This window comes from Nannobrachium achirus (genome assembly GCF_963921795.1).
Source record: "Nannobrachium achirus genome assembly, chromosome: 9".
Classification (NCBI taxonomy): Eukaryota; Metazoa; Chordata; class Actinopteri; order Myctophiformes; family Myctophidae; genus Nannobrachium; species Nannobrachium achirus.
Window position 1 is genome coordinate 16,041,295 of NC_137818.1, and position 16,910 is coordinate 16,058,204.

General features: G+C 46.0%; 1 protein-coding gene across 1 annotated transcript; it reads left to right on the forward strand.

Moving 5' to 3' along the window:
• Positions 1–1,636: 1,636 nt before the first annotated feature.
• Positions 1,637–5,560, forward strand: LOC308291432 (nuclear pore complex protein Nup155-like; the record flags this gene model as incomplete). Its single annotated transcript, XM_080733441.1, has 1 exon — positions 1,637–5,560. One exon carries the CDS (start codon positions 1,637–1,639, stop codon positions 5,558–5,560), a length of 3,924 nt encoding a protein of 1,307 aa, XP_080589567.1.
• Positions 5,561–16,910: the final 11,350 nt, after the last annotated feature.

Here is a 16,910-nt window from a genome sequence, read left to right on the forward strand (position 1 = left end):
CTAAAAATGTTCAAAAGGGTAGGGTTATATCTGTTATTTTTTAATAGCCGACGCAAACAAAAATCTAAAATGACCACAGACTTTGTTCGCGGTTTTAATGGGCTCTAGCTAGACAGAGATCCGTCGATGGAAAACTAACCACACTTGCTTTATACAACAAACATCTTTTATTACTTAATATTTTACATTTCAATTCCAATTCAATTCATAAGATTATTGTGCAAAGTTGAACTCGTTCATACCCTTTTCCAGTAGCCACAGCTTCAAAACAAAATTCAAAACATTCTAAAGTTTCCTGTAAAAAACATAAAAGGGGAGGCGGCTGCCAGAGGCGATGGTATTTGGAGCGTCCTTGGCATGGTCGAGTGAGATTAGATTAACCCTGGATTAAGTCATTTCTTGTCCACCAGGGCCGTTACCCTAGGCCTAGGAAAAGATCTGTCGATGGAAACCAAACCACACTTGCTTCATACAGTACAACAAACATCTTGTAGTACTTAAGGCAACTATAGCCAACAACAACACTCACAAATAATAATAATTGCATAACAAAGCAAATAGCAGAACTATTGTGCACTGTCACCACTCACCACTCACCATCATCATCATCATCATCATCATCACTCAACGTGTCACTTCAGCCTGCATGTGTCCTTTTTATTGATTCATTGAATACTAGGATTAGTCAGAAATGCAAACAGCATGTGGTACAGTCAAACATTATGAAGCTAAAAGGATAACAGAAAAAAACATCCTGGGGACTTGTTTCCATAGTGGTCCATGTGTATTCAATTCATCAACATAGCACAAAAGAATCACACCCATTGTAAAGTGAGCGGTGCATTTTATGAGTTCATTTAATTATGTACAGCGAAGCTTGGCCAATGCCAGGCCATACGGACAGACATACACACAAAGCCAGCCAGCGGATAGCACCGCTCAAGAATTTGCTCAATAAAACACTATAATGTACAAAGGAGAAAAAACAGCAGCCTTTCTATGGGAATCTACATTTTCCTACCCTGGTTGATAAATAGTTTAATCGTTGTGGAGGTTGGGGGCATCTTGGGTTCTTGTGTGTGTGTTTCCAGCAGCATCGGATGGCATCAGTGTACTGTACCCTGTGTCCCAAAAACCTCAACCCAGGCTAGACTTGGCTCTGATCACAGCCCCTATCCATCGCTGCTTGGATGGGAGTGTTGTCTCTCAAGGGTGGCTTAGGTCATTTTTACAGCCGTAGCCCGCCTAGACAAAGATCTGCAGATCAATTCAAATTCATAGATTGTTTTACAAGTTGAACCACTTTCAAGTTGAACCACTTTCCCTGCATTTGCTGTCTTCAGTACAGATGTGCCATTTGAAAACCTCATGCAGAAGAGTTGAAACGGCACCTCTGTATATGCCCATATATTTGCATGCCCATTTATGGTTCTTGCCAATGCACAAACCGAGTTTGAAGTCAGTCGTATATATACCCAATATATGCACATGACCATATATGGGCATAGCAGTCGGTTTCGTGTTTAGTAATGGTTATGTAAATGTGTGGAAAATAACTCTACAGCCACATTGGTATCACATTGGTGATAAACACGCAACATATTTTAAATACAGTTGTGGTGGTAGCATTGCCAACATGCCCTCCAACGTTGGATCCAGCAGCCCAGCTGCTGAGCTCGCCGAGGTGCTGGAGAGCTCCGCTCAGCTCATTGACCGACACCTGCAAGACGACCGACGCTTTCCTGATCTGTCAGAGATGCTGTCGCTTCCCTCGACATGCGATACACCGTCGCTCTCTGGAGTGTCAGACATGGACTATCCCCTCCAGGGGCGGGGGTTGCTTAGCGTGCCGAACCTCCCAGAGCTCTGCCCGGTCCGCCGAGTACCCTTACCTCCTGAACTGGTGGAGCAGCTCAGCAACATGCAGTGTAACTGCATGATGGGAGCCTTTCCTGAGATAAGTCGAGCGTGGCTCACCGTAGACAATGAGATCTTCATGTGGAACTACGAAGATGGTGGCGATGTGGCGTATTTTGATGGTCTCACTGAAACCATCCTGTCGGTGGGTCTGGTGAAACCGAAGCCAGGGGTTTTCAGGCCTGGAGTCCACCATCTCTTGGTGCTAGCCACTCCGGTGGACGTGGTTATCCTTGGAGTCAGTTTCCCCGAAGGCCATACGGGGTCGAACGACAGCCCGTCTGGTAGGTTGCGACTGCTGCCGCACCCGCTCTACTCCATACCGACAGACAACACCAACATCCTGGCCGTCGCCTCCACGGACCACGGACGCATCTTCATGGCAGGCAAGGACGGTTGCCTGTACGAGATCGCATACCAGGCTAAGGCAGACTGGTTGGGCCGGCGATGCAATAAAATCAACCACTCCAAAAGCAGACTATCCATTCTCATTCCCCCCATGTTCCGGTTCTGGTTCTCCGAAGATGACCCTGTCATGCAGATAGCCATTGATGATTCCCGCAACACTCTCTTCACACGCTCAGAGAAAGGAGTCCTGCAGTTATATGACTTAGGTGCCGATGGCATGGACATGAGTCGTGTGGCACATATGTCACAGAAATGCATTGTGGATGCAGCTGGAAACGTCGCCAGGACAATTGATCGCTCCGTCTTCCAACCTATTGTCCACATCTCTGTGATCGACAGATCTGAGTCTTTAGACTGTCACCTGCTTGCTATTACTCACGCAGGCGTACGTCTCTACTTCAGCACCACACAATGTGCCTCGCCACAGCAGAAGCGTGTTGTTGTGAGACCCAGCCGTCTTGCCTTGGTGCATGTCCGCCTTCCACCGGGGTTTTCTGGATCTTCAACCCTGCAGAAACCTGCATTGGTCCACAAGGCTCTACATAGCAAAGGAGTTCTACTAATGGCTGCATCTGTGACAGAGGACAGCGACGTCCTGTGGTGCATCAACCGCGACTCTTTCGCCTTTAAGAAACCTCTGATGGAGACTCAGATGATGTCCAATGTAGACGGTCATTCCTGGGCACTCTGCGCTATTAACGAGGAGAGGCCCGCCAAGGTCTCTACTCCACTGAACAAAAACCTTGTCCCCATTACGGACTCGCCTGTGGTGGTTGAACAACACAATATCCCTCCGCAAAGATTTGTCCTTGTGTCTGATAAGGGTAGTCACATCTTCCAGAAGCTACGTCCAGTTGACCAGCTGCGCCGCCTCTTGGTTAGTTGCTCTGGAGGAGAAGGTGAAGAGATTGAACGATTCTTCAAGCTGCACGGGGAGGAGCAAGCATGTGCCACAGCTTTGATCCTGGCTTGTTCCAATGCTGCTTGTGACAGAGAGGTTTCAGTGTGGGCCACCGGGGCCTTTTTCAGATATGGAGGAGAACCACTGTCAGTTGGCCCTGGGGTGGTCTTCTCAGGAAAACACAAAGGCATCAGCGTCTACTTCACCCGTATTCTGGGGAGTATCTGGGATGGGAGCCTTGCTGTTGAGAAGACAGCTAGGGAAGGGAATCAGACTATGACTATTCTGGAGACCAGTGTTGGCCCTTGCCATCTGGAGGCAGTCCTTCTGAAGTTAAAGGGTCTGCAGGAATTCCTTGATAGCAATTTTCAGTTCAGCCCTTCATCTTTGGAAGCACACAGTTTCACCTCCCCTGCCAACCTGCAAAAGAGGCTGCTGGGTTTCTCTGATGGAGCCAGCTCACAGCGAGCACAGCAGAAGCTCCGGAGGGAATTTCACACAGAGGCACAGGACTATGAGAAAATGTCCCTGCAGGGTATCCAGCAGCTGGTTCATCGTTCTTGTCAGACACTGGGCATTTGGAAGCTTCTCTGTGACCATCAGTTCAGCCTCATTATCGCAGAGCTCCCCAAGGAGTTCCAGGAGCAGATGAAGGGAGTGAGTTTTAAGGACGTGGTGATTCGGGGTAAAGAGCTTACTGGAGCTCTCATCACAGCGCTTGCCTCAGTGGATGCAGTAAGCAATCACCTCGGGGACATCCGTCCATCACCATACAGCAGTGATGACAGTGTGTGCACTGAGGCTAACGAGTTGCTGCGGCGCTCTCGGCAGATCCAGGACAAGACAGAGAAAGAGAGAATTCTAAGAGAGTCACTACGACTGTATCAGAAAATCAGCCTCCACACAGACCTGCCCCTCGTCTGTTCTCAGTACAGGCAGGTCCGTTTCTACGAGGGAGTCCTGGAGTTGTGCCTCACGGCAGCGGAAAAGAGGGATCCCCAAGGTCTGGGACTCGACTTCTACAAGAACGGGGCGCCGGAGGAGGACAGAGATGGACATATGGCATGCCAGGAAAGATTGTCTTGTTATAAATGCATCACAGATACCATGCAGGATCTGGTGAACCAGAGCAAGGCTGCCCCTCGGTCTCCCAGTGTCCCCAAGCAGCCTGGACCACCGGTTCTGACATCTGACGTGTTGAGTAACGAGGATGCCACCACCCATTTTGAACAGATGCTAGGTCTGGCCCAGAGGTCTCAGGATGAGCTGTTTCTCATAGCCCTCTACGACTGGCTGATCCATAAGCTGCTTACCGATAAGCTGCTGGAAATAAATTCTCCATTCTTGGAGGAACACCTGCAGCGCATGATAAAGCAAGACCAGAGCAAGGTGCATAGCATGGACCTCTTGTGGCGTTATTACGAGAAGAGCCGCAGCTTTGGAAAGGCAGCCCATGTCCTGGAACGCCTTGCCGACATGTACAGCACTGAGATCCCCCTGCAGCAGCGTTTAGTGTACCTTTCTAGAGCCATCCTGTGCGCTAAGAACTCCTGCATCAGTGCCCTGGGGGCTGAAGGAGAGTTCCTTCATGAGCTTGAGGAAAAGATGGAGGTGGCGCGTATCCAAGTACAGATCCAGGACACTTTGACACATTCACAACATCCCTCAGCGGTGGATGCCATTTCACTGTTGGACTCGGAACTTCTGGATATTACTAAGCTCTACGGAGAGTTTGCTGACCATTTTAAGTTGTCAGAGTGCAAGCTGGCCATCATTCACTGTGCCGGACACTCGGAACCAGTTCTAGTGCACTCAATGTGGCAGGAGATCGTAGAGAAAGAGTTGGCCGACAGCGTAGCCATGAGTCCAGCAGACAGAATGAGGGCCCTCAATTTAAAACTGACGTCGCTAGGAAAGATCTACGCTGGAACCCCCCGTTACTTCCCTCTTGAATTCCTAGTGAAGCTACTGGAGCAGGAGGTGTGTAAGATGAAGTGGGACGTGGGTTTTGTCACACACACCATGCGGGAGATTGGAGTACCGTTGCCTCGCCTGGGGAAAGTCTATGACCAACTCTCCAAAACACGGGATCCCTGTTGGCGACGCCTCAAGAAGCCCCTCCACCTGATGGAGTGCATCCATGAGCTTCTCTCACGATATGTGGACGACCCCAGCACCGTGCCCACGCGTGACAGACGGCGATTCACTAACGTGTGTCTTGACAGCATCTGTGGTTACCTGGTGGAGCTGCAGAGTCTCAGCCCAAACTCTGCCTCGCGACGAAACATCGGCAACTTCAAATCCTTGCAGGCCAAGCTGGAGAAACTTCACTGAGGTTCTCTGTGCAACCTATGGATAGGCCATCAAGGACAAACGGTAGACCACTGGAGCTTACACACAGTTGGCATATGTTAAACAGAACATTAACTAGAACTGCACTCTGTCGAGGTGCAAACTTGCACCTTGTGCACAAGTAGGCCATGTTGTGCGTCAGCAGAGCGCGCCTCAATGGCATCACCACTGGCGATGCCAGTGACATCAACACTGGCATCACCAGGAATGCTGGTCCCTCATTGGCTGTTAATGATTTGCCAGAAATGCTGGTGCCTGATTGCGCAAGTAATAACAACTAGACTGCACTCTGTTGAGGTGCCAACCTGTAAAAAAAAGAAATATATATATATATATATATATATATATATATATATATATATATATATATATATATATATATATATACACTGTATATAATAATAATAATCACACCCAGTGAAGTGAGCTGTGTTATTTATGAGTTCATTTCATTAAGCGTCCCACAAAGCTTGGCCAGTGTGGCATGGGGCGGGACATACATACTGACACGGTGATATGTCACATGCCTATGGGGCACGGCGTATCAGGGTTTTATATTACAATCAGTAATATAAATAGTAAGACAGAATTCATTTCCCATAGGAATTCACTGGGAAACTCAAATCTCAAAAAGTATAAGAAATGTTAACGAGAAAAATACAAGTGCGCATAACTGTGTAAAGCTGAACAAGTTTAGCTAAAAAAAATGTGGAATTAGTATAGGGTGCCAAAGAAAATTATGTCTGAGGACAACTATAGTTTGCTTGCTAAAGCAAGCCTATACAAACTAGAAAGTTGCAATTCTGGGAAATTGCCGGTGAGGTTGCGGTTTTTGCTTTTTCACATTCAACTCAATATAAAAATTAATTCATGAATAAATTATGTCAACAACAACACATCTCAAAAATGCAAGCACACGGTTCCCGATGAATCTGGTCGACTTGATATAACTCAAGTGTGTGCCGCCAAAACTATGCGAGGAGTAGTCTGGAAAACATTTAGGGTTACTCTATAAACTATAAACTGTGAATGAAATTAACTAATACATTAATGGCCATATATGGAGATCACAGTGTCAGTCCTTGCCCCTTTTATGCCCATATATGGAGATCCCTGATGTCATCAATATTAAGCCCATATCTTGGACTGTGTCAGTCTCATTGGTCTACTCTATGATGTCAGACATCTATGAAGTCAGTCATCTCCATATTTGGGAAAAGCTTATTTTCAATTAAAGTCAATGGAGAAAATGTATTCACAAATACATTTATATAAATTAAACTTTATAACGTAGCTCTTATAGGCAAAGATCTTTAGTTGTAGAAAACAATACAAACTTCCTTTACAACAAACATCTTGTAGTACTTATACGCAACTAACCAACAACACTCACAGATAATAATGCCATAACTTACAAAACAAAAGAAAATAGCAGAACTGTCACCACAACCATCACCATCACTCGGCGTGTCACTCCAGCCTGCGTAAGTGTCCACTCCGTTTGATCAATAGTTTTCAAGGCGAAACTCTCACAACTCCTGCCATGACGCCATGTGTGTAGCATGTTCAATCTGGAATGTTGTTGTGCATTTTCATTTGGTCCTTCACTGATTAATTTATATGTATATATATATATATATATATATATATATATATATATATATATATATTTTTTTTTTCTTTTTTTGGGAGACAACAGCTTGCAGCAGGGGCAGTACAGATTGTTCTTCTTGGAATACATGAACCAGCTTCTCTTGCTTTTTCCTTTTTTCTTGTAAAAGTCATGGTGGTAACTTCTATACATATCCTCTCTTTTCAAAGCATTCTGACACATGGGGTCGAACACGTCCAGTGATAATAGCAGATCTTACAAGCTCCCATTGTGAACGTGTTGTGAGCTTCCCTCACACATTACTGACGGTGCTGTTATTTTTGTATGTGCTGCATCTGCGGTACTTTTAATATACTATATATAATACTTTTTTAATTGCAACCGTAGGTATCAGTTTACTGTCAGAACCGGCACAGCTTGTTTGTATGTATACGTGTAACGCCTGACACTGTGGTTCCCCTGACATATCACTGTGACATCACAGGTGACATCACAGTGATGTCAGATACTCAGAGCAGGGATAACGCCTGACACTGTGGTTCCCCTGACACATCACTGTGACATGACAGGTGACATCACAGTGATGTCAGATACTCAGAGCAGGGATCTCCATATGGGCTTAAACAGGTGACATCACATTGGTGTGGCTGGTTCAGACAAGGATCTCCATGTATGGGCATAAAAGGGATTGTATGTTGTGATTTCATGGGAACCACTCTATGCCCATATATGGAGATCCCTGATGTCATCAATATAAAGCCCATATCTAACAGGACTTCATATCCATATATGGGGAACTGGTCTGATATACATCACTGGCCAGACAGCCAAGACATGGCACGCCATCGCATTCATTCTTTTCTCTCCTCTATTCACCAGAACAGTGGTTCTCCAACTTTTTTATGTCAAGGAACCCCAAATTGATATGCATTTGGCTAGCTCGCTGATTATGATATATTTTCTCCCACATGTCTTTCGGTTAGCATTGTTCTGCTGTTCTTTCCTGGACAGTCAGATGCAACGCTGGTTTGTTTGGATGGATGTTGACAGGACCGCGGAGATCAAAGCAGAGCGGCCTGTAGCCACGCGACAGCACAGCTGCTGCTCAAAACCAAAAACCCATGGAGGACTTTTATTTTTCACATTCTCAAAACAATGCGTGACAAACACACGTATAGTATCCTCTACATCAGGGGTCTTCAATGGTTGGGTCCGGGACCCCTATAGGGGGTCCTCAGAGTTTCTACAGGGGGACCGCCTAATCTTTGTGTGATAGGATTTTCTTTTTAAGTTATCCAAATGAACCCTAGCATCCCTATTCAGAGCTAGGGGATCATTAGCCGAAATTAGACAATTGTATTTTTATTTTTTATTTTTTTTTATCCCACGATTTTTGTAACCCATTTTTTCACCCGGTGCCAATTGCCTAAGCTGTGATCCTGGGCTCTACTCTCCCTCTGCCAACCTGGGGAGGGCCCCGAACTGAGCTCATGCTTCCTTCAATGCATGAGGAGTGAGCAGGCCGCTTCTTATCACCTGACAGGGGAAGCTTCCCCGGTTGGACGTAGCGCGTGGAAGGAACACGTTATTTCAACCAGTTCCATTCCCCTCCATCAGGCGCCCCGGCTGGCCAGAGGGAGGCTTTATAGAGACCAGGATTACTGCATGTTTTTGTGAGGGTATCTACCCTAGGAGACACGGGGAGAACATGCAAACTCCACACAGAAAGGCCCTTTTGCCAACCCCACCTAGGGTGTGGGCACTGATGACGCGGAGGAGGGAACACGCCCCCAGCACCCACAGTGTCCCCCGGCGGGAATCGAACCCAGGACCTTCTAGCTGTGAGGCGACAGCACTACTGACTGCGCCACCGTGCCCCCTTTTTAGACAATTAGACAATTGTATTGATCAGTTATTTGACTGACTGCAATGGGGAGTTCCTTTCACAGGGGCAGCAGTGGATCAGGAGGTAGAGCACCGGCTTAGGAACCGGAAGGTTCCCGGTTCGATCCTGGGCTCCCCCAGAGTTAGTGTCGAATAGTCCTTGAGCAAGATTCTGAACCCCTAATTGATCCCGATGTTGGTGACTTGCATGGTTTCCTCCATCGTCGGTGTGTGAATGTGTGTGTGAATGGGTGAATGTAATGCACAATCATTGTAATTGTGATTCTCCATGACCTCATGAATTTGCCGTGCGGCAAGTGCGGCAAGTGGCTGCGGCAGTGCGTTTTTTCTCGATCGAACCCAGTTCGATTTGTGCGTCTTTTGGCATGCGGTAAAAACTCATTGACTCCTTTTATGACTCCTATTCTGATCCGCAGTGCATAGCATTGCGCACAGCATTGCATACCAAATCCAATGTGTTTTAATCGCAAAGAAAAAACGCAACAAGCCTGTGTGCAAAGCCCTTTTGTCTACCATTTACAGTTTGGGAGTGGGAAGGGGAGAAGAGTCCGGGACAACGCATATGAGCGTACAGTATGTCCCGGATGTTGGCCAGTCATCCCCTTCTCCCAGTAGCCTCAGTCCTGGGCCTTGTGGTGACTCTGTGGTCCCCGTGCAGAAGGATCAATGCTTCAGGCATTAGAGTGATGGTGTAGCTGCATGTGGCTGGCTGGCTGGCTGGCTGCTGCTGGGGCCACGGCCAGTTTATGGTGTGAACAGGGATCAATCAGACCTCCATGATATCTTATTACTAACCTTAATTCACCCAGAGCGCTATGGATCCATGCACATTAGCCCTGCCTGGCCCCGCCTTGATTTAGAGCACGACTAACTGGAATGAGCGCTGCTGGAGGAGCTCTTGGTGTGTGTGTGTGTGTGTGTGTGTGTGTGTGTGTGTGTGTGTGTGTGTGTGTGTGTGTGTGTGTGTGTGTGTGCGTGCGTGCGTGCGTGCGTGCGTGCGTGCGTGCGTGCGTGCGTGCGTGCGTGCGTGCGTGTGCATATGTGCACGTTTCTTATGCTGCATACAAAATTGCTTCTTAGGCGGGACCCCATCACAATAAGCTAATATACTGTAGCGTCACAATCATTTTAACCACGTTAACTGTGTATATTGTATACTTGGATATTCAAAAATGGCAGATATACAAGCTTCGTGCCACGCTATGAACTTATAGATCTGCGAACACAAATCTTTGCTTCTGGAGGTCCCCGACACAAAACATTTTCACATGTAAGAATCAGAGGGCTTCCCCGTGCAGAACAGAATGAAAAGCACCCGATTTTCTCTGACCATTTTCTGAGCCTCTTTAGGGCACATTTCAACAAGGCACTTCAATGTGTTTTACACAGGACATCTAGCAAAGGGAAACACAATTATATACAATGAAATTAGGATGCATAAAACAAGAGGAGAAAGAAGGGGGGGGGGGGGGGGGGGAGAGTAACTCAATCAAAGGCAGCGGAACGCAGAAAGGTCTTTAGTCGTGTTTTAAAAGAACTAAGAGTGGCAGCAGACCTATTACAGTTCACTGGGAGTTTGCTCCAGATATAAAACGAATGCTTCCCCACGTTTATTTTTGGTAGGGCATCACTTTATGGAAAGCAAGTTGAAACATGGATAAACACGCTTTCCATCGTGAGATGGAGGTTGCGTGGTAGTGCTCAGTGGTGTAAATTACATACTTACAGTAAGTGCTGTGCTTAAGTACAATGTTGAGGTATTTTTACTTTACTTGAGAATTTCCAATGTCCAATACTTTCACTTATTACATCTCGGATACAAATATTGTACTTTTACTCCACTACAATTATTTGAGAACTTTGTAGATTTCTATTATCGTTACACAACATACATTAACCACTACAGCCCTATATACATTTTGGCCATTTGAAAAATAGTCTATCTACAGGCTCACAATGTGTCACGATGGGACGCATTGTGAGCTTGTAAATCTGCTATTTTCAAATGATTTGCATAGGCCTACATTTGAAAACTTGAAATGGGACATTCTGTATAATCCGTACTTTTGGTACTTTAAGTACATTTTGATGCCAATACTTTTGTATTTCTACATTGCAGTATTGATACTTTTACCCAAGTAAAACATTTGAGTACTTGTTCCACCACTGATAAAAAACGAAAGCTTCCCCACGTTTATTTTTGGAAGGGCATCAATTTAATGGAAAGCAAGTTGAAACATGGAGACGCAAGGTTTCTCCATGGTGAGATGGAGGTCGCATGGTAGCGCTAAAGCTGGTCGTCAGGCACGCGCACCGAGGCCTGTGTTGCAGGGTGGGTGGGTGTGGAGGGGTGGTTGGGATCCCCCTGGGAATATCTGCTGCTGTACACTGTTCCTGAGGAGAAGAGAGGGAGTCGCCAGTGAGAGGTCGCCCTCCCCAAAAACATGTTTTATTCATCCAGCCTGGCTGGCTGTAGAGATGGGATTTATGGCTCTTTGAAGTGAGCTGGATCTCTGGAATCCGTTCCTTTCAAAGAGCTGTTCAAAGTAAAGTGTTTGAGTTCTTTTCCCATTCCCACCACCACTGTTCATTAAAAAAGAACTAACGGCTCCCTACTGCGAACTGGATCACATCGTTCATTACAAAGAGCCGTTCAAAAGACTCGACTCGTTCGCAAACGTCCCTCCTCTAGCTGGCTGGCTGGCTGTCACCCAGGGTGGCTTGTCTTGGTTTATTTTTTCTTCATTTTTTTTTCCTCTCTTGTTTTTTGTTTAATGTCTCTTCTAAAGCCCGGCGAGCACGCGCACGCGCATGTGTGTGTGTGTGTGTGTGTGTGTGTGCGCACGTGTGTTTGCATGATATAGTACATGCATTTGGTTGATGTCTGTCTGTCTATAACCTCTTATCCGGAATCGGGTCGCGGGGGTAACAGTTCTAACTGGGACTTCCAGATTTCCTTATCCCGAGCAACTTCCTCCACTCCCTCAGGGAGTATACGGAGGCGTTCCCAAGCCAGTTTGGAGATGTAATCCTTCCATCTGGTCTTTGGTCTGCCGAAGGGGTCTCCTCCCAGTGGGACGTGCATCGAGGACCTTCCTAGGAGGCGCTCATTGGGCATCCATACTAGATGCCCGAACCACCTAAGCTGACTCCTTTCCAAGTGCCTGCCTCATTCTAAATGTTTGCGTGTCTGTCTGTCTTTCCATCTCTATTTCCGTCTGTCTGCCTGCTGTCTGTCTGTCTGTCTGTCTGTCTGTCTGTCTGTCTGTCTGTCTGTCTGTCTGTCTGTCTGTCTACACGTGCATGCACGCTTGTCACTGTCAGGCAGAAAACTTGTATCTCCAAGTTTCACATTTGTACTTTTTTTTTTTTCTCGTAAATGAAAAGCCCTTCTTCATACAAAAGTGTCGCACAAAAGTAGTGAAAATAGCAAATCTACAAGCACACTATTTTAAAAATAATTTTAAAAAGGAGGGTTTCTACCCGACAATAACAATATACTCTATGTCTGTATTTTGTCCGTGGATTGCTTGCTTGCTTGCGTATGTCTGTATTTGTCTCTGGATTGATGCATGATGTGTGCATGCGCGTGTGAGCGCACGTTTGTTTGTGTGTGTGTGTGTGTGTGTGTGTGTGTGTGTGTGTGTGTGTGTGTGTGTGTGTGTGTGTGTGTGTGTGTGTGTGTGTATGTGTGTGTGTGTGTGTGTGTGTGTGTGTGTGTGTGTGCACTGTGCACGTATGTGTGTGTGTGTGTGTGTGTGTGTGTGTGTGTGTGTGTGTGTATGTGTGTGTGTGTGTGTGTGTGTGTGTGTGTGTGTGTGTGTGTGTGTGTATGTGTGTGTGTGTGTGTGTGTGTGTGTGTGTGTGTGTGTGTGTGTGTGTGTGTGTATGTGTGTGTGTGTGTGTGTGTGTGTGTGTGTGTGTGTGTGTGTGTGTATGTGTGTGTGTGTGTGTGTGTGTGTGTGTGTGTGTGTGTGTGCACTGTGCACGTATGTGTGTGTGCGTGGGTGTTTGGTCCCCAGGGAGATCAAAAAGCCCCCCAAGACCATGTGTTGTACAGCAGTGTCTCCGCCACCACAGAGCAGCCTCGTTGTTTTGAAGACCACCACTGCTTTGATAGCTATTACAGCGGGACGGGACACCACCGCCATGCGGACGGGATCCCCCCCCCCCAAAGAGCCCAGCGACCGTCTGAATAAATTATGTTGTTTGGGGACCATCAAACCATCAAACCATTTTGTTTAAAGAGCGTATATACTGTAAACCAGGACTGGTTTCTGAATATATCAATTACCAGTATTATCGTCTCTGTCGGGCAGAAACCTTGTATGTCCAAAACGGTAACTTTTCAGCGTTCAAATTTAAAAGAAATCACACCCAATGTGAAGTGAGCGGTGGTCGTGCTTGCATAACATCTTCAGACTAGGATTTAAGTCTAGGATGTACAGGCTATGCTACACACACCCGTTTTGCTATGGCAAAACGATGAGGAAAAAGGCTACAGACATACGACATATGACATCACTAGACAAACATGATGCTACGCACACACATTTTACTATGGCAAAACGCTGAGGAAAAAGGCTACGGACACACGCACAGCCACGTATAGGAGCGGTTTGCACCGCTCAAGAACTGCAAAAGTAGCCGGTCCTTTTGAGCTGGCGGATCTGCTACTTTTGATGCTTTTGTGTGACACTGTAGTATGATCAAGTATAGGGTGTTAATTTATGAAATAACACGAGAATTTGGAATATGGATTTAAAGAGGTTTCTGCCCGACAACAACAATCTACTTGTTGTTGAAGGGGGGGGCCACTAATGATAGGGTAGGAGACAACAATTCTCCCTTTCCCAACTTTCCACTCGCCTGCCATGGTCACACAAACAAGAAAAAGCTGGAGAAAATATTTACAGCCTCGAATGTATTCATAATCTTATACTGTCACACATCGCCAATTCTAGGACCGTAAAAGTAGGGTAAAGTATGATTTTCGTTGGTTAAAATAAATGTTAAAGGAGACCGCAGAGTTTAGTAATGTTATAAATAAATTGTCTGCATCCACTTTGTTTGCCATTGTTTATGCGCTAACAGATTGACTTTGAGACCTGTTTCACCTTGCATTGTAAGTGTGTGGTATTTTTGGAGTATACATATTCAACGAAGCGACTATTGAATATATTTCACAATTATTTTGTGAAATAACAAACAGTACTCAACCCAAATCTCTATCAAAGTGGCATTTTATGCCCTACCGTCATAGCAGATCTAGGCTGTTTTTAGCCCTTTTCTCCACAAATTACTTGTTATGCCAATTGATTCCTCCACGCACACACACATTGCTGTTGTTGTCACTACTGGTAAATGGTGCATTTATATGGCGCCTTTATCCAAGGCGCTTTACATAGATTGTTCATTACATTCACCCATTCACACACACATTCATACACCGATGGCTGAGGAAACCATGCAAGGCACCAACCTAGGGGTTCAGAGTCTTGCTCAAGGACTCTTTGACATTAAATCTGGGGGATCGAACTGGGAAGCCTTTGGGAACCCTCCGTGTTCTAATGATGGTTTATCTACCCCTGAGCCACTGCATCCTTCTGACTCACCTACCAGGGAGGAGCCTCCACCGGGAGGACGTATTGAGACTTCGTCCTACTCCTCTTGCCCAACACTCCCTGCCTGACAGGTGCCGCCCCCAGCCCATTGGAGTATACGCTGTGACCAATATCTCCCTCCCCATCCGGCTTCCCTCTGCTGAACATGGGTGTTTGTGTAGACCATGGCTACTCAACTTAGGATGGCTCAGGTGCCATTAACTACATAAAGGCCAAGGCCCGCAAGCTAAAAATGACGGTCCTGTTTTGGACGTTTAGACAGTGGTTCTCAAAGTGGATTCCAGGTACTCTGTGTGTTCCTTTAGGAGGGTCTAAATTGACCCACATAAGACTGTAACTCTGACAGTGTACAAATGAAACCGAATGGACCCTATCGGGTCCATTTGGATCCATGTGTACACTGTCAGAGTTAAGGGGAGACCTTGGAATGTGAAAGTTTGAGAAACACTGGTTTAGACAATGATTTTGTAACACAGTACACATGATGGAAACACAAGGAAACACACAGAAAACAAACACATTTTCATCTAGGCCAAACCTCTTTGAACAAAAAGACTGTCATGGAATGATTATTGATGAAATAATTAAGTTTGGGATCAAACCAAATTGCAAATAAATATTGTCGAGTGGTTTTGGAGAGAAACTGAAATCAGAAATGATTTGTCCACACTTAACTTGGGGGCCAAACTCGTTCAGTGACGAGATACGGCCACTGGAGGTCGCTGTGCCAAAACTAAGTTGTCCCGTCCCTCAACGAGACAAAGGGTTAACTTGGTTACGTGCAGCTGTATCCGTCCTGTGTACCCTGTGAAAGACCCTGGTCCATACGTCATACCGTGGCTCGCACAGAAACAAAATGGAGGATCTAGGCTGCATACACTTCCATTCTAGGCTGAAACATAAAAACAGCTTTATCTATGAATAAGGTGCAAAGAACGCCAGGGAAGCAGAGATCTGCCTGTTTTCACGGCGACACTTTACCGCAATGGTCGGCCCCGGTTTGGATTTTAGTTTCGCGAACGTTTGTAAACAAATGGATTATCTTCCTCAATCGTCAGTGGACACTCACATGCACACGCATGAAGCTTCCGAGGCTCTTCAAAATTAAAGCGTAAGTGAACGGCGGCACCAGCAACAGCTAGAAATGTTAGAAACCTTGGCTTCCCATGTGTTAAAGTAGAACAATATATTTTTATTGGTATGACCATGACGGGCCGCAAGACATGCCACAGGGGCCGAATGCAGCCCACAGGCCGCAGGTTGAATCGTGCTGGTGTAGACGCTCGACAATCCCGGATGCACCGCGGTGTTTTCGAATCCGCAACCGCCACGGTGGTGGGCAGGCACTGCAACTAACCCGATTATTTTTCTTTTTTTAGCTTATTTTAACTTTACCCCAAAACAGTGGACGCCAGGGTGAAAGTTAAATGACCCAGGACTGTGAAGTGGTCAACAATCCAATGAAAGCACCGTGGTCAAAAAGCCAGTGACGAGTTAACCATGGCACCGCCATAATGTTTTGACCCCAGGATGGGACCTGCCGAGTACAGTAAATACAACACCGCAATGCAAGATGCAAAGCCTTAAAAGTACACAAAGGCAAACGCCAAGCATACACAACAACGCAGCCTTGTTTGGGTTATTGGAAGCCGTGTTCCCGCTAATTCAGCCTTACCTCACTGTAGCCCACCAGCACACAAACAACGTAAAACCAACTTGACACTGTAATCATATTAAGGGGGGGTTTAAGTGGATATCGGGTGGTGAGTGACTGATCTCAATGTTTCATGGTCGCAACGGAGGTTTTAGTTTCATGAGTCAAAGATAAATACTCTGCTCTTTCACTAAGAAAACTTTGGAGTAATCAGAGCAAACATGTCGAATGCCATAAAAAAAACTAAAATACAAAAGAAAAATGATATAATATGACACCTTTATATGAGTGAGTTAATACTAGAGTCTTGAGTCTACAGCAGGGGTCTTCAACAGGGGGTTCGGGACCCCTAGAGAGTCCTAAGGGGGGGTCGCCAAATCCTTGTGTGATAGGATAATTATTTTCAATTAAAAACTTCGAACCCTCGCATCCCTATTGGCGTTTTCAGCAAATAAGTTTGGTGTAGAGGTCAAAAAGAGCAGACCAAGTACAGAGTGAAAGGTCAAGTTTACTACGTATCGATGATTGAAGTGGCTA